This window comes from Ceratotherium simum, chromosome 24 (genome assembly GCF_057802395.1).
Source record: "Ceratotherium simum simum isolate JZ-2026a chromosome 24, ASM5780239v1, whole genome shotgun sequence".
NCBI classification, from domain to species: Eukaryota; Metazoa; Chordata; class Mammalia; order Perissodactyla; family Rhinocerotidae; genus Ceratotherium; species Ceratotherium simum.
The window spans coordinates 38159548-38185877 of NC_141923.1; the positions used below are offsets into that span (position 1 = coordinate 38159548).

At 42.6% G+C, this 26330-nt stretch overlaps 1 protein-coding gene across 1 annotated transcript in view; it reads right to left on the reverse strand.

The window, feature by feature from the left end:
* Nucleotides 1-26330, reverse strand: part of MTHFD1 (methylenetetrahydrofolate dehydrogenase, cyclohydrolase and formyltetrahydrofolate synthetase 1) — a 53245-nt gene that overhangs the window by 4472 nt on the left and 22443 nt on the right. Inside the window, exons 7-24 of the mRNA XM_004426235.3 lie at nucleotides 24815-24951; nucleotides 23801-23912; nucleotides 20174-20301; nucleotides 19599-19696; nucleotides 19242-19415; nucleotides 18253-18389; nucleotides 16675-16721; nucleotides 15945-16052; nucleotides 15730-15804; nucleotides 12822-12924; nucleotides 10883-10959; nucleotides 10122-10262; nucleotides 8828-8896; nucleotides 8425-8536; nucleotides 8185-8324; nucleotides 5816-5857; nucleotides 3323-3423; nucleotides 2301-2478 (exon numbers count right to left, since the gene is read on the reverse strand). Coding sequence (XP_004426292.2) covers nucleotides 2301-2478; nucleotides 3323-3423; nucleotides 5816-5857; nucleotides 8185-8324; nucleotides 8425-8536; nucleotides 8828-8896; nucleotides 10122-10262; nucleotides 10883-10959; nucleotides 12822-12924; nucleotides 15730-15804; nucleotides 15945-16052; nucleotides 16675-16721; nucleotides 18253-18389; nucleotides 19242-19415; nucleotides 19599-19696; nucleotides 20174-20301; nucleotides 23801-23912; nucleotides 24815-24951 — 1979 coding nt within the window. The remainder of the gene's footprint in view (nucleotides 1-2300; nucleotides 2479-3322; nucleotides 3424-5815; nucleotides 5858-8184; nucleotides 8325-8424; nucleotides 8537-8827; nucleotides 8897-10121; nucleotides 10263-10882; nucleotides 10960-12821; nucleotides 12925-15729; nucleotides 15805-15944; nucleotides 16053-16674; nucleotides 16722-18252; nucleotides 18390-19241; nucleotides 19416-19598; nucleotides 19697-20173; nucleotides 20302-23800; nucleotides 23913-24814; nucleotides 24952-26330) is intronic.

Sequence of the window (26330 nt, forward strand, 5' to 3'; positions counted from 1 at the left end):
TGAGGATGCTTAACAGGGACCTAGCCACATTCCAGGTAACAGTGCCCACAAGGGCCAGAAGATGTTTTATACACATATACAGATATGCAAATAGTTTTGAGGTTTATCAGGTTAGAAACATTTTCTTTTAATACCAAGCCCCAGATCTTACAAGTGGAAAATGTCCCACAGAGGTAAAGTTACTGTGTGTGTGTGTGTGTGTGTGTGTGTGTGTATTTAGGACCTCACTAGGTACATCGCAAACTATATTGCTGACTATCCAAGAATAATTATTTTTTTATAAATAAAAAGTAATGTTCTAATGCTGGAGATCAGTCTCCTGTGAAACCAGACCTGGGATACTGTTTATGAAATAAGACACCCAATATCCATCCACACAATCCCTGGTTTGTATAGGAGAGGCAGATGCTATCGTTAACACAACATATTGATTGTTAATTGCTGTTACTTGGAAATAGTTATAAAAGCAAAATCATCTACATATTAAAAAAAACCCCAGTGAATTATATGATCAACATGCACTGGGAGTCGTGTTAAAGGATGTGCATTCCGTGGCCCCTGAAGCAAAGAGTGCGGCAGACGGAGGCCAAGGGTCCAACCAGTGTAGTGAGGGCCTGCGCCCCACAGGGCTGTTTCCTCCAGGGCAAAGCTTTCAGAGAAGTGGGGCCTGGCGTCTTAAATGCTGCTGCAGCCTAGTTCAGGGCAGTAGGATTCAGAGCAAACAGCAGGGAGAAATTGCCTAAAGGAAATGGGAAGGAAAGCCACTCACAGGTAACTTGGATGAGCAAGACTCAGGCAATATATCTGACTCTATACTCCCTAGCAACTAAGGCTAAGAGAACACACTGAGTGAGTTTTGTTTTTTTAAAGGAATAATTATCTATAAAAATAACAACTCCCCTTTGAACTAAACAGTGATAATTTACGAAGGGGCTTTGTATAACAGATATGAATAAAGTGACTACTCAATTATGGCTTCATAAAGATGCAACAGAGATTACTTTCATATGCATCTTATAATTGGAGCTCCATAAATGCCAAGGCACATTCAGAACTTCTGAAGCAAAAGGACTTTTGTTGAGTGATGATTTAAGACCAACAGATGCTGAATGAGACAAAAAGTGGCAGCCTCCTGTTTGTCAGAACAGAGAAACGTTCCAAGTAGAAATGGGTTATAAAGTCCTCATTACGCCACTTCTTCCAGGTTTGCTGCTGGCCTTCAAGGACTGGGCTTCCTAACTTAGGCACCGTGGATGGGGGCTCAGAGAAGGGACCTATAAATGCTTTGCATTTGTGTACAAATTTGTGTTTATGGAATTTCCTGAAAAGATGATTGGTTGGACAGATTTTCAAACCAGTTGATAAAACTAAGGCACAATAGGAAAATATCCACATCAATAGGAGAATGTTAATTAACCGTCAGTGTATTATAGCTGCAAGAGGCAAAGAAAATAAGAGAATGCTAAGAATCAAGAGTAATTAGGTTTCTTCCTTCTACCTTTTTATGGCTATTTTTGAAAGTCTATGATTATCTTTTAAAAACCAAGCCAAGAACTAGCCTAGAGAATACAAGCAGAAAACATCCATCCCATATTCCTCACAAAGTTTCCAACTATTGTAGGCAGACTTCTTAATGTCCAATCACCTCCTGAAATACATGGACAGAGAACAAAACACAACCGTATAATAAGAACAACCTTTCTCTGAACTGACTTTATTGTATCACCGACTAGCAGTGGTCTGCTTGGGCCAGACGTAATATAATTGACTCAGTGATGAGGAGGATGCTGATGCCCGCCAGGGTGCTTTGGTTTTGCACCTGAGAGCTTCTCTGACTTGAGGCAGCCCCGTACCCAGAAATGAGCTTAGGAGCACACTGCTTTCCCCTCTTCCTCGGAAGCAGTCAGAAAACTTTTCTGAGTGTGATGTAGCCCCTTGCCAATCTGCCATAATGTGGCTGGTGCCTTGGGTAAAGGCTATAGTGAATTACACTCCTGGTTCTATATGTAACCTTTTGTCCTGCCAGCAAAGAGACTGTACTGGGAGCCTTTTCAAAAGTTAGGATGTGAGCCAACTTCCCAGGGCATTCTTGCCTGGACTCCCTACTCTGCAAGTAGACAGCAACCTGCGTTGACAAGAAAGCCGTCTGGAGTGGAGAGTCCAGGCTGTGATCGTGTATTGCACCTTCGTGGGAATCAAACCCACAGGGCTGAAGCTGCTAACCCCAGGTTTTCAACAGAGGCAGCCACACGGAAACCTCATCGTGCTTCTTGTTGTTTTGCCTACAGCAAGTAACCCACCTTGAGGTCATAAAGGAGCTGGAAGCTGCTGGGTGCCTGAGCTGCTCTCTGGACGGCCTGAGCCAGGGCTAGGGCGCCCCTGCCCCCTTCTGCCCAGTGAGTGCATTTCACAGCGTCGAAAGCCCCATGTTCTTTGGCAAGGCAGCTGATGAGGTCCAGCTCGGCCTCCGTGTCTGTCCTGTAAAGGCAGCGCTTCATGTTAAAGCATTGATGATGGCTGGAGAAAACAGAATCTTTGTTTTTCCCATTAAAACCATGTGAATCACCCACTGACAAATGGACACTAACCGAGTAACTGCCTGGATTTGAATCCCGGCTCCACAGCTCACAAGCTGGGTGACTTTCGGCCAGTTACTTAAGCTTTATGTGCCTTCGTTTCCACATGGGTAAATGGGAATAATCACAGCACTTATTTCATTGGGATATCATGAGGCTTAGATGGTAAATATATGCAAAGTACTTAGAACTTTCCAGGCACTTCATAAGGAATCAATAAAATACTAACTTTTTAAAAATTGTGCTTCCCATTTTGCTGTGGTTAGACCATTAGAACAAGACCAGCATTACAATACCTAAACTACCCATGCAAGTTCTCTCTTGCATGGACACTTCCAGCTCAATATGTTCAACTCTTTGTCAAGATAACATCCTACCAGACCTACTAAAATAATGCAACTCTGTAGGGCAATGACCTTCTGTTAGCACAAAAGGCGTCTAGATACCAAAAAAGAACATTTAGCTTCAGGCCTGTGTGTTATCCACTTCACCCATGAAGAAGGGGACCCACGGGAGCCAAATCTGACCCTGGACCCCAGGTGGGTGAGGTGATGAGTTTGCTGGCAGTATGTGGTGCCTGTCATACCACAGGCTCTCAGTAATGGCTCCTAAAGCACAGGCTTAATGACCAATAGCAGCAACTGAAGAACAAGATAAAGCTAAGAGCAGTGCTGGACAACTAGCTCCGGGAGGTGTTTTCTGACCATTTTCCACAGTCCCCCTTGACGCTCACACTTTGTACTCACTTGAATGCATTCACGGCCACTACTACTGGAACTCCAAACATTCTGGCATTTTCAATTTGTTTCCTCAAGTTACTGAAGCCTTTTTCAACCAGCTCCAGGTTCTGTAAAAACCACAGTGAAAGGTCTGTGAGGTCAGAGAGCAGAGCTGAAAACGGCTGCAGGTTCTTCTTAAAAGGGAACCTGTCTCCTTGCACCAGCAGCCACTCACTGTCAGGACAAGCCGACAGAGAGAAGGTCCACTGACTCGTTTCTCACACTGCAGCAAGCGTGCGCTATGGAGCCTGTCCTGCCGTGCTGGCCCGTGACACCAGAGCAGAGCTGTGCTCGTTTCCTGGCTGTCCCGAAAACACGAGAGCTGGTGTATCTGCTGCCATCACACCATATCTTAACTGCTTCTTTGCTGTTTGAGGGGAATCAGTTGCCCTTAAACAAATTACATTACAACCCTGTGTTTATAGATTTTATGTACTCGTATGGCACGATGGTACACACCGACTCGACTCAGCATTTGACAGACCCTTCCATCCCCAGAGAGAGCCTAGCACAGTGCCTGGCATTCATTATACAGCGGCCCTAAGTACTGTCAGCAAACAGGAGGTAATCAGCAATGCTTTCAAAGGTTTTAATGAACTCAACCATGAACCGGCACTAGGGACAACAGAAAACAAGATAAATGCCATCTTTAAGAACCAAAAACTATGAAATTTAAAGGAAAGTAATGGAGGAAACATACTTCTAAATATGTTTACTGCAGCACTGCTTGCAGCATTGGAAAACTGCACACAACACAAACCTCCTTCAATAGAGGACTGGGCCAGTGAATGATGATGTACACACTCAATAATATTTATCATGCAGATGTCATGAAAAGGGAGCTAATCTGTGTTAACATGGAACCTCTCAGAGATGTACCAAAGTTGCAAAATGGAGAGCTTAATTACATTTTTGGACAAATACAGAAATACATATGTATATTCATTAAGTTTTGTTAAATGTTGAGAGATAGGCACTAAACTGTTAAGAGGACTCAAATCATATATATTATATTCTTGTATTGCTTAATCTTTTTACAAAGGTATGTTATTATTATAACCTTAAAATATATTATATATTTAAAAAATAAAAATCTAATAGTCTTATATAAAAAAATATACACTGGATCATGAACAAACCCCAGCAGTAAGAGCAAATTCCATAAAACAGTAGAAAAAAGAAGTTAAAGGTGGAAAACAAATGAGATCATCATAAACATGATTTATGCTTTTTTTCCTTTAATAATTGAAAACTGAGATTAGGATTTGGTTGATATTCTAAAGAGCACTGCTAATTCTTTACCTCTAGTCACATGAAAACCAATTAATATGCAAGACTGAGAACAGCTTTAAATAAATAGAATTTCTTAAATGAAGACACCAGCTGGGCCAGTTAGGGGCAGTCACTGCAATTAGACACAGGACAGGCTGCGGGGATGCAGGAAGGCCAGAACTGTGAATTCCCCTCCCACGCGTGAGTCAGACAAATGACCATAAAAGGCAAATCATAACTCAGAAGACAGGCAGACTCAAGGCACCGACAATTCTTTTCTAGCTGCTTTTGAAATACTTCATCTGGGGCCGGAGCAGTGACCCTGTATTGCTTGACAATTTAAAAGCCTCCAAACAAGGCAAAAAATGGAAATAACTGTGATAGCAGCTGACCTTACCAACTCATATAAGAGCCTGTCTCTCACATAACCACCCCGGACAGGCTCTAGAGATGTTTTGTTGATAGCAAATGACATAAATATGAAAAGGGTGGAGCTCACAATTCTTTGAGCTCTTGCTTGATACTATAAACCAAATCAGCTTATGGAAGCTCTGCCTAGAAAAATAACCATGATGCTGACCACATCTTGGGCCTTTAATATGGCTTTAAATCTGCAGAGGCCTTTAATATGGCTTTAAATCTGCAGAGGAAAAGTCTTTTCAAAAGAAGTCCCTACTTGCTTCCAATTGGAATGGCATTTGGGAATCAACCAGCCAGTGCAGGAAAGACAATGGATGGAAACTTTCAGTCATCTAGCAAGGGTTTCTCAACCTCAGCACTACTGATATTTGAGGCCAAATAATTCTTTGTAGTGGGGAGTGTCCTATGCACTGTAGGATATTTAGCAGCATCCCTGGCCTCTACCCACTAGATGCCAAGAGCATTCCCCACTTTGAGGTGTAACAATCAAAACTGTCTCTAGACATTGCCCAAGTCCCCTGGGGGCACAATCGCTCCTGGCTGCCTCAGTCTAGGGCAGCGGTTGTACTGACATCCCACGTGGTCGTTCTTCCCCACTTCATTTAAGCCAGTTCTTGAGCACACTGCAGGCCTTTCAGCAGCCCTTGCTCCCAGGAGCAACCCTGGGTCATGATGATACCCCCCTCATTTCCAAACCGGCTGGGTGAGAAACAATGATTCACGGGGTGGTGCTTTCTAGAACAAGGAATTAGCAATGACTGAAGTTACCTCCTCTATGTAAGCCTTGGGAAGAGGCAATCCAGCAGTAACCTGCAAGGAAAGGAAGCAAAGTCAGAGGCACAGTCTATTTACAATTAGATTTTAGCTTAAAATGGTGCTTGAAATGTGTTAAAGCCCAGAAGCCGCATGCTGGGGGGACATACAGCAGTATAAGGCTATTTCCTGCCCTAAGGATTTAGGGCATATGACCAACCCTACAGCACAGAACAAAAATCATGCTTTGAGCAGAGTGGGAGACCTTTGCGGCCTGAACTAAGGAGGTAAGACAGGATAGATCTATGAATGGAGGGAAGGGCTGTGTTCTGGGCAGGGGCAATAACCTCAGTGAGTGAAGCACACAGCAGTCGGGTGGAAGTAAAGGTGACTGTGGGGAAAAGGCAGCTGTCTGCCCTGCAAAGGCCACTGGAAATGTCCACCAATAGAGGCTGTGACAAACCCTGTGATGGACTCATGAGCTGCTCCACAGTGCCAACCTACACCTTTCAGGAGCTGAACTGGGGAGCATGAGCAATCCAAACACCATACAGGATCTTCTTCCTCTATCAGAGCATATTTAAAGGTGTGAAAATACTTAAGCAGTGAGTTCATTGTCTCGGAGGTGCCTGGTGGCTCGGCCCTGCCGCCTCCACAGCACGAGAGTGAAGGTGCCGATTCCAGGGACCCCACTGTGGCAGTGGACAATGACTAAGAAGCTCTCAGCTTTTCAGCTTGGTCTGCTCCTATTCCTCGGAGAGACTATGGTACTCCAACTCCAAGAGGGGCCACAGAGAAGCGAGGCAGGAAGCAGGAACCTGAGCTGCCACGTTCCGGGCCCGACATATAGCTCCACAAGGCAATGTAAGCAGCGGGTGTGGCTGCTTGAAAGAGCTGGGTGTGTAAAGGCCCTCAGTGCTGCTCAGGTTAAGTGCCCAGCATCATTTTTGAGACCATGAGATCAGGAGGAAAGAAGGAAAGGAGGTGCGATGGTGTGAGGGTAAGTGAGGGGGTGTGAGAGAGAGAAATGCTGGTTATGGTGGGCAAGAAAACGGGAATCCATCCTGCACTCCTAGCGGAAAAGGGTGTCTTGGGTTAGGAGTCCTTTGGGCACCTCGGGGACAAGTAAGGCTGGAGAGTGTGCTGGGGTTGTGTTATGGCTGTGATTCTCACAGTGTGGTCTGGGGACCTAATCGTTTCACGGGGTCTATGAGGTCGAGATCATTTCCATAATACTGAGATACTGTGGCCCTTTTCACTCTCATTCTCTCGTTGAGTGTACAATGGACTTTTCCAAAGCTTATGTGACATGTGATACAACGGATCCAATGCAGAAGATGGGAAGCCAGCAGTCTTCAATTAAGCCAGATCCTGAAGAGATCTGAAAAACGTACAACGCCCAAATTTTGTTTTGGAAAATATAGTCACTTTTCATTTAAAAAAATGTTATTTATGTTAATATGTAACTCAGTTTTAATTCCTAACATAGTAAATGTCAATAGATATAACCCCCCTAAACAAAAGTTCTTTTAGGCCCTCAATAATTTTGAAGAGTGTAAAGAAGTTCTGAGACCAAAATGCTTGAGAACTGCTATATTAGGAAAAACCCTGATTACTACACTGAGAAACATTGATTTTATTCTGTAGGTGAGGGAGGTCTTATTTCTCAAGTTACAAGACCAGCTCCTGGAGGGCAGAATTTAATAGTTCTTCAAATAATTTCTGAAAACTGGCACCAAGTCTTCACATGTGGGTGCTGAAGAAAAGGTGTCAAAAAAAAATAGGATAAAAAGTGCAATTTCTAACCAGTAAGAACTCAGGAGAACACACAGTTCAGGTTGGAGTTGAAGATAAACCAGTCCTGCCCTCTGTTTCTCTCTAGTACCCAGAGGCAGTCCTGAGCACATCTACCATTCTCCTCCTCCCCTCCCTCTCCAGGGGGTCAGTGGTCCATCCAGCAGGCACCTCTCAATCAGGGGCTGACCTCTGTCTCAGCTGAATGGTTTGGTTGGCTGGCTGCCAGTGTCACTATGTAGAGGGAAAATGGGACTCAGACTTAAAAAGAACAGTCTGAACATAAAGGAGTTTTTAGTGGGTATAGCCAAGCGCCTGTCCTTGGAGGGGTTTCGATATCGCCAGATGTCTTCCTCAGAAAGGCAGGCCATTATGCCAATTTTGGCCCACTTAAAGTGCCGAGAGCTGGCAGTGCCCATGAGTGATAAGGGGGCCAGCACAAGAACTGTCTGAACACCCCTTGCTTTCTGCACCCTACTTATCATAAGGACAAGAGCAGCTTGATGAAGAAACAGGCACAAGTCACCCAGCTTCCCTTTAGCCTTCAGAACATTCCCAAGAATCAGTCTCTTCCAACTCTTAATCCTCACCGTGGGGCCGCCTCCGTGCATTTTAAGAGCCCTGACAGTGGCAACAAGCACCACCACGTGAGGGCGGAGACCTGAGTACCGGCATTTGATGTTAAAAAACTTTTCCATTCCGATGTCTGCTCCGAATCCTGCTTCAGTCACTGTAAGTCAGGAGAAAAGCAACTGTAAAAATGCCACCCCAACTCCCTTGATGTTAAAAGAAAAATACAGTCTATCCACTGATTTTGCAAAAATACTCACCAACAAACCCTTCGGGGCCAACAAGCTTGAGTGCAATCCGGTCTGCGATGATGGAGGAATTGCCATGTGCGATGTTGGCAAACGGTCCCGCATGAACAAACACTGGGGTGCCCTGTGGAAATCAAGACATCAGGAGTGAAGCTGCCCATCCTGCTTCAAAATGGGATCACACAGTCAAGGGGATGAAGTTACTGGAGTCCAAAAGAAAAAGACTTCCCAGAGGGAAAACACGAATCTGTCTCTTTTATATTTCAGTAATGTCCCAGTCACAACTGTGACAAAGAATGGGAAGAAAGAGATGAGCAGGTACAGGTCTCTGACTCTCCAAGAAAAGTGGGCTTCATATCCATTCAGCTCCGAACATAGACAACCAGTTACGGAAGGCAGGAGTCACTCTGCTCACCTCTAATGTCTGCATGAGATTGGGCTTGATCGCATCCTTCATAAGCACTGTCAACGCACCACTCACTCCCTACAAAACAAGGGCATGCGCATTGGTTCCTACTAGCACAAAAACCAACCTTTTGAAGCCAAAATTCCACATTCTTAGGTCTTCCGTTTTTAGTCATCTTGGACCAATTAATACTTTCACCTGAATGAGACAATCCATGTATTTATTTATTTCTTCTGGATATACTATGAAGTTACCATTATTTTAAGCAGGGAGAACAGATAGAATGAAGATGACACTCACATGTAATTTCTGGAAAAACATGTAACTCTGGAAACAAGCATCTTAATCAAGCTTTGTTGCTAACTGATGAGAGGAATCCACTGCAGACTAGTTTACAGAACGGAAATGCTGGTTCTTAGAGCGCTGAATTATTTGTACCTTTAGTATCTGGTCAGAAATGGCTATAAACCAAATTCAGTATGTGTTTCCCAAAGCTGACACTGAAAATTTACCCAGGAGTTCAACAGCAACTCTCAAACATCAGGTCCCTCTTTTAAGCCATCCAAACTGGTAACAAAGTAACATAAAGCTATGGATCTCACTTAATATTCAGTTTTAATGAGTTTCTAAGTTTCTGGTTTGGGTGAAAAAATTTAAAACAATTTTCTTTCTTACACATACTAACTGTGAAAACAGGAAATTAATATCTACCCCCTTTTCTGAATTCATCTGACATACCACTAATCACAGGCCAATAGTTTTGGTGGATGTCAACAAAAACAGACTTTTAAAAATTAATCTATAAGATTATCTCATTTCAAACCTCATATTACCAAGCAGACAGTTCACAATAACCCTGAAGTGGAGAACTAGCCTAGTAGGACCATCAGATGAAGTGGATAATGAGTTGTTCCTAAGTGTGTATCAGCCTCTGTGCAGAGGCCTGTTGTGGGGAGAGGCCAGGATGTGACTCGAAGCTCAGCTCCTAGGGGCCTCACCTGGTCTCTTGATGCTCATTCTCTGCATGCTCATGTCATACACTGGGTCTTGGAAATACAGGTTGAAGATGTTGCTCAAACTACCTGAAACCTGGGTCTATTACTAGGGCTTACCACCTATTACTCACTATGAAGTACTTTTTATAAATTTCGTAATTATCTTGTAAGTAGCAAAATCACATTGACTTGATTAGTTAACTGCAGCATTTGAAGTGCAGCATAATTCTTGTTTTGAGTAATCGCTGAGATCGCCTAGCACAACGGCCACAGATGCATCACCAGGTTGGCAGCGCCCGGGTACTCACCAGATCTTCAGCACTGATGGGCTCCCCTTTCTTGCTGGATGCCACCACCATTTTGCTCAGTCTCTCTCTCATGTCTTCTAGAGAACTGGTGAGAGCCAGGACAGCCATGATTTCACTGGCCACAGAGATATCAAACTGGGCCTGTTGGCAGGGAAAAGACACAACAAGAAAAACTGTGTTAAACCGCAAGTGTGAATTGCAAAAGTCATCCTTGTTTGCATCTGAGGCTTAAACGCATAGCTGAAAGGACAGAATAACAGAATAGTACACAAAGAACTTAATGAAAATAATCCTCCAATAGCAAAAATTTGTAATTAATTATTCCAAGACCTTGAGTAGTCAATTTTTAAAAGAAAATGTGCTAGCAGGACCAACAATCCTTGTGAAGGCAGCTTGTAATCATGTGGTCATGGTTTCCCTAACACACAAAGGAACAACATGGATGCTCTGAAACTGAAGAGACATATAGCAAAATGGCCACAAAAAAGAAGAAATTTTCAGCAATTCATGTGCAAGGATATTCGCTTGGGGCTCTCCACCTCCAGGAAAAAATGCTGGGGAAAAAAACACAGGTGACACATGGGCTTCACTGCAAAAGCTGTCAGGAGAGCTCAATACCACACACCTACTCACTTCCATTTTAAAAGGGAGAAGGCAGAGCAACACCTGGCAGTATCAGTCGTAGGGGAGAGGATGGAGGAGGAGAGAAGCTGCAAGGATCTAGTTCATCTGAACTAATTTACTTAGAAGGGAACAGTTACCGTCCGTGTGTGCCCTTTCTCTGTTGGAGCCTGTCCAATTGTGATCTTCCTCAGGAATCTATCATTGGTATCCAGCACTGCAGTGGAAGGGAAGACACAGAACAATTTTCAGTAAAAGGACCACAAAGTTAAAGGAACCAGTGGAATTTTAAAGCAACAAGTCTAACTTAATGACTGTCTATTGACATCTGATTTCAAAATTCATGGCAAAGCTAGAATATGGGCTAAAGTTAAGAAATGATGTTCACGTACCATAAATGTACAGGAATTATTTTTAAAGAAATGAATGTGGAGGGGCTTGGTCTTACTCTGTCTAGAGAATTCCAACAATTAACTAGAAATCTGGAATCTATTTTAAAGCATATTCCATATTACAAGAAAATGGAGCAGGCCACAGTTTTTCAAAGGCTGAGGTTTGTGTTGCTGCTCTGTGGATGACTCACTGACCTGACACCATCCCGAGAAACACAAGAGCCATAAACGCAGGGTGAGGGCAAATGCCTTTTGAAGCATGCTGGGTAACTGACCTGCTCTTTCCTTTAGCACACTTAGAAGAAATAATTTCCATTCTGATGAGAGAATATCTATCCAACTGTATACCCTTGGAAAACAAGGCAAAGATCAACCAACTAACTACTCTTAATTCCACGTCCCAGGACTAACTACTGTTAACATTTAGCATATGCCCCATTTTGCTTTTTGTATAACATGCCAAACAACAACGACAACACACAAAAGGATTAACACACCAGTTCACACTCCAAATGGGTCAAAGAGGAGGGACATTTTTAAGGCACTTGGTAACATGCCAAATTATTTTCCATAAAGACTTTAACAATTTAAACACCAAAAGCAGAGTCTTATACAGCACCCAGAGACACACACACACACATCTCATTTAGTAAGAAAAGGATGTTGGATGCTATTGGAGCCTATCCTTATTTTTCAAAAAATACACTGTCAAGTTCCTTGTCTCTAACTTCTCTGTATAAAATAGCCAGTCAATAGGTATGATCCATTTTTTCCCTTGTCTGCTTCTACTTTCTTGAAAAGCATGAATTAGACATAAAATAAAGGACAAGTGAATGAGATGCTAAATTTTCAAGATGGATCTTTAGCTTATTCCTCATAAAATATTATACCATCTGTCTAAAGCTACTGAAGCAAAGAAAGAGAAATATCTGTGGTTTTAGATTTATTAGAGAGTCATCTTAGAATGCCATTAGCTAGCAACAGTTACTGAGCCAATGAAAATCACAAAAACAGTCAATAAATCAACTGTTACCTGCATTCTGCACAACTGGATAAAAATTCCACCTCAGCAGTGTTTTGGGATAGACAGATTCACCGCTGGTACAAAATAAAACTCTAAGCCATGCTAGCTGTACACAGAGCAAAGCAGCACACGGCAGTGAAGCCAGGCAACGCACTCACTAAACTGCTGAGTGTTTAAATCTTGAAGGCTACTTACTTTGTTACAAGAGAACCAATAAAATGAGTAGGCAAGCTACAGAGTTACAAGAAAAATCAAGTCGCTTATGCCAGACAAGCGTTCTGAGAATAAAGGGCAACGTGATTCAAGAAGTGATTAAACATAATTTCTCTACTTCATGACACCAAAACTTTTTGCATAAAATGAAACTTGCAAAATGTTATTTTTGGTTTATGCATGAACTTCCTTAAAACCACCTTCACTCCAATCAACACTGAATAGCTAGCAAAGTGTCCAACTAACCCAACAAAAGGAGGTTTGATTACAGCTAATAAAGAGATTGATGGAGGTGGCCAGAAAAACAAATAAGTCACCATCTTGGCCATGCTTTAAACATGAAAATACCGACAGACAAGCTTCTGGACCTCACATCTGAACAACTCTTACGGAGGGCGTGGGGTGCACAGTAAAACCAAAGCAAATGGGGTGTGCATCCTGCTCTGGTACCTCTTTGCCAAGTTATTGTTTCTGGATCAATATCCAATCTTGCAAATCTGTTTATCTCTTCATCTGTCAGGGTGGTGGGGTCAGTCTTTTCAATGCCTAGTCTCTGAAGAGGCAGGAAAATTAAAACATAAAATAAGACACAACAAACAAAAGCATAATAAATTTTTTAAAAAGTTACTCCCTATCACCAGATAGGGTCCCCTCTAGGAAATATAAACCACGTTAAATTCAGAAGGGAAAACTATGATCCTTTTGGCTAAACCTTTTTTTCCTACTCACACATGTACAAAGCTGTTATTCACATGCTTGTCCCTCCACCTAGCCCTAAATAAGCAGTGACCAAGAAGCGCTGTACCTAATTCAGCAAACCCAAACGTGTTGAAAGGAAAAGCAATGGGCAAAGCTTTTTCAATCAGCTAATTGGGAAGCCCAATTCAAATGAAGTACCTGAAGGGCAAAAATAAATATCAATGGATAAAAATCAATGAAAATCACTTTCACACGCTTTTTATGTAGCACCGTACTTTGCCTTCTTAGTGTTACAAAAGGCACAAAAAGGGTTTGTCTTTTCCTCCTTACAGAACATGGAAATTTTATTTATTTACAATGTGTACCCAGATCACATCCTGAAATGGGAAATGTGTATAAAATGCACTCTCCTTTTTTCCAACTCAGTCTTACCACTGTCTGCCCCTGGGTGCTCAGTCAGAAATGGGCTGTCAACAGCAGATTCTCAGCCCAGCAACTGAGGGTTTTGCTGCCAAGTCGGGGACCCTAGCAAGCCCCCTTTTCCCACAGTTCCTTTCCTGTGCTATGGGGACTCTGTTTTAAAACCTCAGATGTGTTTTCAGAGCTGGTGCTCGCTGGCTTGTCAAATAGCCTCACAAGCCTAGAACATGACACTGTTTACAGAAGGCAGCAAAACCCTCAGTTGCTGAGCTGAGAATCTGCTGTTGACAGCCCATTCTTGACTGAGCATGAGGGGGCAGACTGCAGTAACACTGTGCAACAGAGGATGCCCGGGGACCCAGGGAACCAAGTTTCTAGTCCCAACCTGGCCAGGGGAACGGTGGACTTGGACAAGTCCCTTGATTTCAAATCCCAGAGCTTTTTTAAAGGATCATTTAAACACCCAGTCCAGCCCTTCCCCACATCTGACAGAAAGTTCCATCAGCAAAGGTAAGGTTAGAAGTTGCCTGCTCTTTTCATGGAACTTTGCTGCCTTGCAGAACACAACTCTTTTATAAATTAAGGTAAGAGTTGACTCACCTTATGCGTAAGATTGGTGGGGGAGTGAAAACAAAATAAGCTAAGGAATATCAAACTGTATAAAAGTGAGTTTTTCTCAAGTTCAGAAAAAAAATGCATATATATAAATTGTGACAGAATTGTAAAGCAAGTAAACAAATGTAAACAGTTAATGCATCTGGGTAAAGGGGAGCTATTCTTGCAGCATCAAAATACAAAGTTGCAAAAAATTAAAAATAAAATTGAATATAACTATTACAAATAATAAGCAGTATATACCATTTATTGAATGCTCACATGTGCCAGGCTATCTAAAGAATATATATATGTAAAATTTCTTTCATATGTAAAAGTAACATAGGAATATACTTGTAAATTTTAGTTTTAAAACTCTCCTGTGCTATCCCTTTATAGTTACACCATCCCTTGACCCTGAACCCCTGGCCCCTGCTGATCTGCTCTCCATCACTATAGCTTTGTCTTTTTGAGAATGTCATATAAATGGAAGCATACAGTATGCAACCTTTGGATACTGCTTCTTTCACCCAACATAATGCCTTGAAGATTCATTCAAGTTGTCGTGTGTATCAACAGTTCATTCCTATTTATTGTATGGATGTACCAGTTTGTTTATCCATTCATCCATTACAGGACATTTGGGTTGTTTCTAGGTTTTTGAGATTATCAATAGAGCTGCTAAAAACATGCATGTTTTTTTTTCGGTGAGGAAGATTAACCCTGAGCTAACATCTGCTGGAATCCTCCTCTTTTTGCTGAGGAAGACTGGCCCTGAGCCAACATCTGTGCCCATCTTCCTCTATTTTTTTTTTATGTGGGATGCTGCCACAGCATGGCTTGATAAGCAGTACGTAGATCCAGGCCACCGAAGCAGAATGCACGAACTTAACCACTACACCACTGGGCCGGCCCCAAAACATTCATGTTTTTGTATGAATACAAGTTTGCATTTCTCTTGGGTAATTACCTAGGAGGGGGATTTCTGGGTCATATGGTACAGTGTATGTTTAATGACTATATATTTGTTATAGAAATTCAAATAAAATATAGAAGTAACCACTTTTTTTTTTTTTTTAAAGATTTTATTTATTTATTTTTCCCCCCCAAAGCCCCAGTAGATTGTTGTACGTCATAGTTGCATATCCTTCTAGTTGCTGTATGTGGGACGCGGCCTCAGCATGGCAGGAGAAGCGGTGCGTCGGTGCGCGCCCGGGATCCAAACCCAGGCCGCCAGCAGCGGAGCGCACGCACTTAACCACTAAGCCACAGGGCCGGCCCTAGAAGTAACCACTCTTGCTTAAGGTCCCAATGCTGAGAAGAGCAGAGATTCAAACTCCAAAAGCTGCAATGCTGCCATGATGGCATCCTGATTTATATCCAAGCTGTACAGAAGTGTTACTCTTCTTCTAAGCTGAGGGCAGACTGTCAGTGCTCTATTTATTCCAGGACTAACCACTTATAATTTACAGATAAATGAGAAATAACATCTACCACCATCTTTGCTATGTATATCATGACCTTAAGACTATGGTTATGGATGTAACTTGATCCAAAATAGGCTACTCTAAGGAGATTTGTACCTCCTTATCAGTCATCCAATTTCATACAATATCAAAAATGAAGAAGGAAGAAGAAAGCTTACCCGTAACCTTCGGATTTGGATATCAGAGAACTTTCTCACTCCATTTACTGATGGTACCAAACGATTAAAGAGAGCCTTAAAAAAAAGAGGAAAAGAGCTTTTAAAGGAGAAGAACCCCACTGCCTTGCTACCTGCATCATCAGCACCCAAGGGACCAACATTAATTCAGGTGCTTCAACCCTTTCAAAAGTGCCCATGGGGCCACAGCAGCCTACCTTGTCTGTCTGGGTCAGTTCGTGGAACATCCGGGCATCGATGGCCGCAGCAACGAGGTTATTAGCTGCGGTGATGGCATGGATGTCACCAGTGAGGTGGAGATTAAACTACAAAAAAGCAGAAGCCACATCAGTCTTCCAACTTCTCTGCGAATTTCCAACATTCATTCTATTGCAACCAGATCATCCCTATGTTACAGCCAAAGGAGAACTGAGGGCAGCACAGCTAGTGGACAAACACCAAGATGGGTAGCTCTGGAAAACATAAATTACTATCAGTCCTCACTTTTCTCCAAGTGACGTGTTCAATAACCACAAATGCTACACCACGGGGATCAATGGCAACATTGGATTACTGAGGACACACTCACGTCCTTTCAACAGCAAGCGAGAAGTACACTGCAGCAGCCCAACTCTGTGCCTGTACATTGTTCCATTTCTGTAGACACTACCCTGAATGCACTTAGTGTTGGTTCTTCCCAATCTCATGTTTCACTCGATCACTTGCTTAAGATTATTACTCCCCCTGAAAACCAGACTTTTAAGTCCTTGTCATGTCAAAAAACTAAGCTGTCTTACAAGTCTGCAAATTAAGATGTTTTTCCCTTAAGTGTTGCTTCTGCTGAGAAACAAGTCATTTGTCCACTAAGACGTCTAAAATAAACGTTAATCTCTGGAAGGAAAAACTATAAGAAAGAGTCTGATTCAACCAAATCCCAGAACACTTTACCTCTTCCATAGGAATGACCTGTGAGTAGCCACCTCCTGCAGCGCCACCTAGAGGACAGGTCAAAGGTAAGGACTCATGTTAAGCATGCTTCTCCATGACTTAGAAATCAAATAAAAGCAAATAGGTTTTTGTAACTGGTACGCATATTATTTATTTACTTTTTAAAACCATTTGGACAGATTTGATAAAGTGTTTTCTAATTTTATTTTACCACACGAAAATACCTGATCTTGTTCATAGTGAATAGTCTCTCAATTGAAATCTGAGTCTAAATGACAAAACCATGAACACATACCCACTACTCATTATCTTTAGAAACAGGTTCCCTGTGATTCCTAACATTTGTTAAAAGACTCAGCCTACAGTTACATAAAGGCAAATCTGTTCAATTTCCTACCTTCATAAACGCTACTCTAGCATTTTAAAAAGGGAATATTTAAAATACACCAAACACAGAGACTGCAATTCTTCCTAAATAGGACACATATGTTAGAAAACAGCTTAACTGCTACATTTTTGCTGGCCCATTTGGATTATTAACGAAGGGCCAGTCAAAAATGTCCAGGTTATCAGGTTATCAATGACATAAAGGTCAATGTGAAGTATAGATTTTGTGTTTTTTTGTGAGGCAGAGACCACACAATGAAAACGGGGCAATTCATGATAAGAGAAGGAGAGTATTGAGGTCAATAAGGAGAACAAGAGAATGGCTCATTCTGGAGTTGACAGGCGGCTGATAAGCTCAAAAGCAGAACTAAGTCAGCACTCCTAAAAATACATCAAAACACCAGGCAGAAGGGCAAAGGTATACCCCATGTCAACGTTTGTAGTCATCGCAAGAACAAGCAGAACATGGGATACTCTATCACCAAGCAAATGAGAAAGCTACTTGTAAGAACTTGTTACAATTAATAAAAATAATTTTAATTAAAAGAGCATGTTTGCAGTACTGCAGCTGTCAAAAACTGAAGGTGAAGTATGATTACTGAAGGTCGTGTTTTCATCCAATCGGAAGAAACACTGTGTTGTTTGGGAATGGTATTGTTTTAGGCCCTCTCTGGTACCTCATAATAGTGCCTTTGACCAAGTTACCTCTGAAGTCCCAGTGCAGCTACTGTAAAATGGTGATAATACTAACTACCTTATATTAGAACATCAAATAATATGCATAGGCTGCTTAGCACAAAACCAGGCACAAAGCATATACTCAATAAGGGTAGGCTTTTCTTATTCCCACAGGATGGGACATCTGTAGGGTTTGTCTTTGTCTCCCAGAAGTCAGCATGGTGATCAGTAGCTAGGATAACCTTTATTGTTACTGTGCCAGTTGATTATTAGTCACACAAAAGAACCCCTGACTATGTATTACTCATCCCAGGGAACCCCTGTGCAGTCTCAAATAGTGACGGCAGGAGTTGGGGTGATGTGATGAAAGCCTTCCCCCAAAGCACCAGGATGTGGGGTGTGAGGAGGACATTGCTGGTGTCTAAATGAGTTGAAGACCCCAGAAGCACTCAGGGGTCGAGTGGGCCAGGGAGGACTGAAGGAGAGGCAGCTGGGGTCTAGTCCTACTAATACCTTTTATTCCAAAGGTGGGGCCCTGAGAGGGCTGCCGCACACACGCGAAGACGTTCTGATGAAGGTGGGTGCCGAGGGCTTGTACCAGCCCGATTGTGGTTGTGCTTTTCCCTTCTCCCAGGGGCGTTGGAGTTATTCTTCAAGATGAAAGCAAAAGAGGAAAATTAAGTTTATGTGAATCACTAAGCCAGACCTAACAGATCATAGAGAGTGACCCTTAACTTGAATAAGATAAAAGACCTGAAACAAATCTTTTCCAAGAGTCTCAGTTGTAATTACCCCAAATTTTATTTTTTTTTATTTTTATTTTTTTTTTAAAGATTTTATTTATTTATTTTTCCCCCCAAAGCCCCAGTAGATAGTTGTATGTCATAGCTGCACATCCTTCTAGTTGCTGTATGTGGGACTCGGCCTCAGGATGGACGGAGAAGTGGTGCCTCGGTGCGCGCCCGGGATCCGAACCCAGGCCACCAGCATCGGAGCGCGCGCACTTAACCACCAAGCCACGGGGCCGGCCCACCCCAAATTTTAAATTAAAAAAGACTACTGCATGTTAGCTCTTCTCACTGTAAGAGGCAAACACACTTTACCTCTGAGAGAGACAGTGCTTTAATGTAATTTCTCAATTTAGTCTCAAAAACTCGCTTTTAAATGTAACAACAAGCAATAAAAATTAATGCTCAATACATCTACTGAATTACTGACTTTGGGGTTAAAAAAGGTGATTCCATCTGAAGGCCAGGTTTTAAGACCTAACTCTTCCACCTACTAGGTGGAGAAACTTGATGAATTTTCTCATATTTGAAGGGTTATAATCTACTCTCACCTCACAGGATTGCTTTAAGAATCAAATGAAACAAAGTACATGTGAAAATGCTAAAACAAAATTAAAGGAACCTCTACATATATGCTACGTGCAAATGCAACCCCTGGTAATAATAATCAGGATTATTATTAAGAATTAATTTGCAAATGAATAAAAACCATACCCAGTCACCACCACATATTTTCCATCAGGCTGGTGCTTCAGGCGTTCCAGCGTTGACAGCAGAATTTTGGCCTTTGTTTCACCATACAATTCTACCTCTTCAGACAGCAGACCAATTTCTCGAGCGAGGTTACCAATGGGCTTCGGCTTGCAAGATCGTGATATATCAATGTCACTTAAAAGAAATATAGAAAATATGTAACAATCTTTATTTACTGAGTTTAATTAATGCCATCCTGGTAATGACCCACCCCAACCACTGATGGTACCTTCAGGGGGGGCATACATGTAGCCATGTATCCATCAGCTAAAAACTGACAATCCACAAAGTTTTAAACTGATAAAATTTTATTTTTACCTTGGAACAGGTGTCTTGAGGTCAAGGCTGTTATAACGAATAATCCACTTTCCTGGCTTAAATTTCTGCAGGAAGCGCTTTGCGCTCTCTACTGTGCTCTAAACAAAATGTCATAAATGGAACTTAGAAGAGGTAATCATTTTAACCCCCACCTCAATTTCAAATCCTGGGTCATTCCAGTTCATGAGCAGCTTCATGATCCACCTATTAACACGCTTCAATTGTAAGTGCGAATCAACAGGTACCTAAGATACCCTGGGCTCCTTGTCCCTCCCCACATCAGCCAGTGTGTGTTAAAAAGGGCAAGCAAGCCAAAACACACCTAGCAAAGTCAGTGTGCTTGCACTTCTCTTTTTCTGGAGTTACATTCCAAAGTAAATTAGAACTGCGCCATGCCTACTTCACTAACATGACTGATTCTATTTCTCTCTTCCATTCCTTCTTTTCTGAGACAGATTCACATCCTTACTTAGCTTCTGAGTAGGTTTTATGACATTTCTAGTTGGGGAGAAACGCAGTAACTTGAATTCTATCAGTTTCTTAGAACTATTACAGAAACTTTTATTCACAGGTACCTGCATCAGCATCGCCACCGTCATGGGCCCAACACCACCAGGAACAGGAGTGATGAAGCCTGCCCTCTCTTTGGCCTCGTTGTATGCCACATCACCCACAACTTTTCTCCCATTTGTTTTGGTATCATCTGGTTAACATGGAAAAAAATCAAAGCAAAGTCTCAGAATCGCAATCCTGCTGTTTATTTCTAAGTTAAGTGATCAATTACAACAGCTTGTTCTAAAAACTAAGTCAAGTGTAGGGTGTGCAGTCCCATCTGGCTCAAGTGCCTACTTAAAACTATGGGTGACTGGTGTTTGCTATTTCCTAGGGAGAAACTTATTTTACCTGCAAAAATTCACAAGATGTTTGAGTGGTTTTTCAGAACCAGGAGAATTCTTTTGTGGTCTATCAGGTGGCAAATAAAATACCAAATTTTTTTTATTCTTAAAGCCAACTACCCAGCATATAATGAGCACCTTTTAAAATGTTAATTTACCAAGGCCTACAAAGGAATTTTTTGGGTGCACAAAGCTCCAACTATGTCACAGCTGCCAGATACCGTTTCTACAGCAACTGTCAGCACTTGGTAAGCTCCACGCGTGAGCTGGAGGAACAATTCACATCCAGTTCCAAAGACGAGCAGCTACTTAAACGTATGCAAAAGGCAAAGAATATAATTACACTTCCCTTAAAAGGATACAAGAACAACTACAAATCTTACCAGCAAAGAGAAGCTATTCAAGAGAACAAAACCCAATGATGCATCATTGCTCACGCACACAAAGTACTTCCTACACCTGGCTTCAGAGCACTCTCGAGAAGGGCTGGGGGTCAGGGCTAGACCTTGCAGCTCTAAGGCTTCTGAGGCAGGATCTGGTAGGATCTTAGCCTTTTCACTACTTCTCTTTGATGGGATCGCCACAATCGAGAGAGAGGAAGCGTCAGGGTGAGCCAAAATGCCAGAACTAGGAGACATGGGCTCTAGGATCAGCTCTTCTACTAACTGCTAGTCCTCAGCCCCTGTGGGCTCCTCACTGATCAGAAGTCCAAAGATGCAAAGAAGGATTAACACTGCCTATGTCACAAGCTTGCTGAGAATCAGGTGAGAAATTGTGCACATTCTTGAAATTGAAAAAGCAATCTCCAAACATAAGAGTTTCTCTTCCCTTCCTAGATACAGATATTTTCTATATGCACTATAAGGAGCTGGTGAACACAACTCCCTGGAATATTTCAGGTTTCTAGATGATTATAAAGCAGCAAGCTACGGCAGAACATTTCCTTTCACAACCACTAAAGGAGTTTCCAGATGCCAAGGAAATACGGTTACGCGTTTGCCCTCTGCGCGGGTTTCAAGAGTTTAACACTGAAGTTAGCTTAAAACACCCTTGCATCTCTCTCTGTTTATTAATCACTTTCTCCATATACAGGAGATACATTAATTCCTGTACAGCTAAATGCTGCACTGGATGAACTCAGTTTGCTCCTTAACTAGACACTATCAGGTTGACCCGAGTGCCCTCTGATGTACAGTGTTTCATGGAAAGTATGATGTGGTCAGTGGAAATAGCAACCACTTCTCAATCTAAGTGTATAGCTTCAGTAACCAACAAACGTTTCGGTTATCTATCTCAGCCCTAGAATTTCTCTTTCATTGGGAATTATACGTACAAAATTCAGCCTAAACTCCAGCTAAGCCTTGACTCCTTCACATTTAATGTGGGGACCCCTAAAAAGAGAGTCCAGCATAGAAGCCACTACACTGGACAGGTTGAGACTGGATTGGACTGGGTGGGGAATCTGTTCCCTCTGTTTATAAACCTTACAAATTAAGTACTTACTACTAATCTAGCCCTTCTCAAATTACCTTTAGTAAGCCCAGCAAGAACACTTAACGTGTTTCTCTGGCCAATACTTTCTGCTCTGCAACTGAATCTTAAAAAAATTCCCTTTTTCGAAAAAAACTGTACATACCTTAATTCATTCTTAATTTGGCAAGTGGCTTACGATGTTATCCCTGAGAGGACCATGCAAATGACTTAAATAAGCAAAATATGACTCAAGAAGTGGCCCAGTGGTAGAACATGGTGCTTCAAAAATTAACATTTGCAAAGAACAGTCTTTAGGTTCTCCTGCCCACCCACTGGTCTGTAACTCAGTGATTCTGCCATCAGCCTTATCAATACTTATCCAGCTCTATGCCCAGGATCAGTAAAAACACAGTTGACCAGGAGGGAAGATATTGCTTTGACCTTATTCATATTTTACCATCTATGTGAGAAATTAACGTGAACAGGACAGTAAATTTCATGTTTAAGTCAACATTTCATACCTATGGCATTTCTCCTTCTGTCTCTCAAATCTAGTCCAAAAAAATGACCAAAGCAGAAATAGGATAGAGAAGATGCAAGGTTTTAAACAGAATGCGATTGAATGTCACACCGCAAGTACTCAAAGTGAGGAGTTGTAGGAGAGCAATTTCTTTATCACTCATTAGATAATTACACTACAAGACAATGAGTGATCAATTATGAGCTACTGTCTTAAAAGCATGGTAGGGAGAGTGGGAGGGAGGTTAAAAACAGTGAAGGCTTGACAGTGACTAATGTTCCTGGCAGCTTAGTGTCTATATTTCAAACTTGAGATGGAAAAAGAGAAAAAAGAATATTCTTGCTATAACTGCCTTCAAGAGATATGAGTGCCAGCAGTGAGAAGGCATAAAGCTGGACATGGCACCACAGAGACCACTGCCCTAAGGAGCTGACCATCTGATGGAGGAGAGCACAGGACACCAAGCATGAGAAACATACGATAAAAGAGACACCCTCTATGGGAGGGGAGGGAGGGAAAGAAGGATTTTCCAAAGGAGGAGAGATCATCCCTTGCTGAAGGGAAATCAGACAAGGATTGGAAGGAAGCACGGACATTTCAGACAGAGAGGACATGGGGAGGAAGTGGCCGAAAGTGAGAATCACAGCTGAGCTTTATTCAGTTGTGTAGTCCAAGGGCACGTGGTCCATCTTACAACAGTTTAAGACAGGTATTCAAAAAGCGTGTGAGAAAAACGGCCGCAGACGTGGCTGAAATCAGCACGCGGCTAAGGAGCCTGACAAGTAACGTGGGAGGAAGAGGCTGGTGCAGATGGCAAGAGCATGCAGATGGATGAGCGGGAGGCAGCTGGTGGTGGGAGACCAGTGAGAAAGTCACAGCAGTGCATCCAGCTGAGAGGATAACACTCAATGGTGACACTGAGAACAGAGAGGCTGAGAAAAAAATTCCTAACATGTAAAAACGGATCCATATATAGAATGATTGGGAGGGAAACTAAAAGATTTCAGATGTGTGAGAAGTAAAGGGTGATCCCTACATGAGGAGAAAGCAAGATCTCCCCCTTGCCCTACTCCCACCCTCTCCCTGGACGAAGTCATCTCCGGAACATCTCTGCATCAGGCCAACCTGCCTGCCAGGGGCGACTCTGCCATCTACTAACTGCATGCACCGTGGGCAGGCCAAGCCCTCTGAACCTTAGGACTTCAAGCCTAAAACAGGATAAAGGTTCTCACTTAGGCTTCATATGACAACCTAGACATCTTCCTCCGCACGGCCCTCCACTGGAAACCACCCTCCCCTCCAGTAACACTCACCTGGGATGTAATTGATCCCACAGTCGATGACTATTGCCCCGGGTTTGATCCATTCCCCTTTCACCATTTCAGGCTGACCAGTTGCAACCACCACGATGTCACCTTTATTTACCTAGAGAAAGAGGGTTCTGACTTCAGAAATTAAACAGTGAAACATAAAAAAAAATCCAGAAGTGGAAAGGACATCCCTAAGCTTTGTATGAACTTCTACATCGTCATCAGTTATTTAATGCAGGCCACACACCATCCCTGACAGCTCTTCATATGCTGTGCTCATTCCCACACACACCAAAAAACTCCCCTTTCATAGAAGTTTTACTGAATGGGGAACTTGATGAGAACCTGCGGGGAGCGAGGAGCACAGACTGGGAGCCACAGGCCTAGGACAACGTCCCTGAATTATATAACATCTGGAGACTGCTCCCTATCATATGGAATATGGGGACAACCACCTTCCGCACAGCATTGCTTGGGGAAGATTAAAAGAGAAGGTGCTGGGTCTCTCTCCTGCTCGCTCCCCACATTTAAGAGACTGCACTCTCAACAGGGATGTATACATGTGAGAATTCTTGGGCTCAGCAATCAGATCCCAGGGTCAAGAACAAGCTGCGACAGATGTCACAGGACCACCGTCCACATCCCCCTCTGGAGCACTTCCAGCTCTGAGGCCACCACTGTTACAAATCTGGGATCTGGCTGCCAGCTCCGACACTGCTAATCCCTATCTACCATGAAGCAGACTGGTGTAGAAAGAACACGGTCAGAACAAAATCTCTATAAACTCGGGCAAGTTTTTAATTTGAATTTGTTTCTTCATCTTGTAAAATGAAACTAGAATCATGGAATTGTTACGGGCTTAAATGAGATAATGAGGTCAAGTACATGGCAGTTTCTGGCACTTAAACGTTAGCTATTCCCATTACGTGAGAACACCCCCTCACACGTGCAGGTGCACACACACGAGCATACATGCACGCACACAGAACATCTTCCCCTCCACTCTGGACCCCTTACTTCCTCGTCTAGATTGGCAGTCTTGGAGTGGCAGGTGGTCACTGTGGCGTGGTTCCACAGAAGCAAGTCATGCATCGGAGCACCGACTATTTTACTGCGCCCAACCACCACTGCATGCTTTCCAACAATCTGCACCCCTGAAAGAAAAGCCAATGTGAATCAGAGAATTGCAGGAAGCTGCCCTCCTTCATGTGCCACCTAAAGGGGAAAATTCGGATGTAGTGCACAAAAACAGGTTGTTAGCATTAAAAAGAATTCTTCCTAAAAACATTCCTTCTTTGGAGGGAATAATAGTCTCAACTCTAGGGTTTTAGCTACAAATTGGCACTTGTACATGTGTCCTTCTTGCTGTGGGTTTTTAAGAGCAGCTTAAGCCAAAATCCACTCATTGAGTCATAGGAGAGTGGGCAGAAAACCTACACTCAAAAGAAAAAGAGACCCAGACATACAGCTAACTAGCCATATGGAGGCAGACATCAGATTAAACCACATGAGAAAAGCAGGTATAACAAATAGGGTGCACGGAACGGGGTGGAGGGAAGCAAAGGAAATTAGATTAGTACCAGTAATTCTTTCCAACTTCGGTAAGTTTATTTATGCAGTTCCTCATCCAAATTTCTCTTCTGACTTAGGGCCTGAGCCATAGGGTTACTTGCAGGGAAGTGATACAGGGGAACTTCGTAGCAGTAAGCTTTCTTTTCGTTTCCTCAGCATTCATTCTTCTGGCACTATCCCAATGTCCTTTTTAGGATGGACATACTCTACTCACTGGAGATGGTTTGGGCGAGCACCCCATAGAGGCCAAGTGACCCTACTTCATCCCCTGGCCAATGAGATCCAATTTCATGACTGTCAGGCACAAGGACACAATAAGGCTGGAGCTGCTCGGGGCCACCAAGTGGAGCCTACAAATGAGCCGCCACCCAGAAGAAAGCCGAGATAAGGTCTGAGGACTCTGCCTGAGCCCCTACGCCCAGCCGGGCTGAAGGGGACTTGTGCTTAAGGCTGTTTGTGTTTCAACTGTGCTTCTTGCAGGACATTAGTTTTATCCAAAAAAGATAAGGCTCGATATAATGTTAACACATGAACATCTAGAAGTAAAGCCCTCAAAGTCTGAAGTGTTTAAAAGGTAACTTACTATACTTTTTAGGATTCAGCAAATGACTTGAAGGTGCATTAAGGCAAATGGTAGCTCCACTATCAACAAGTGGAAGTGGGAAGCCTACAGCTGCTGTGGCTCATGGGATTTCTTTTTATCAAGCTGTAACTCTGTTTGCTAAATATACTGTAGAATATAAACTCAGTTGCAGGACTGAACAGTAACAGCTGTCCCCAGGCTTATAGCTTGACCTGTTCTTGCCAACCACAGAAAATTTTCATTTACGTTGGCCAACACTTTCCACTTGAAACTTCTGATCCACTTCCCTTAAACAGGACACACTTCCTTGTAAAAAATAACCTGTTAAAAGTATTCATGAAGAAATTAAAATACCAAGATGCTGACTAGCTAATGGAG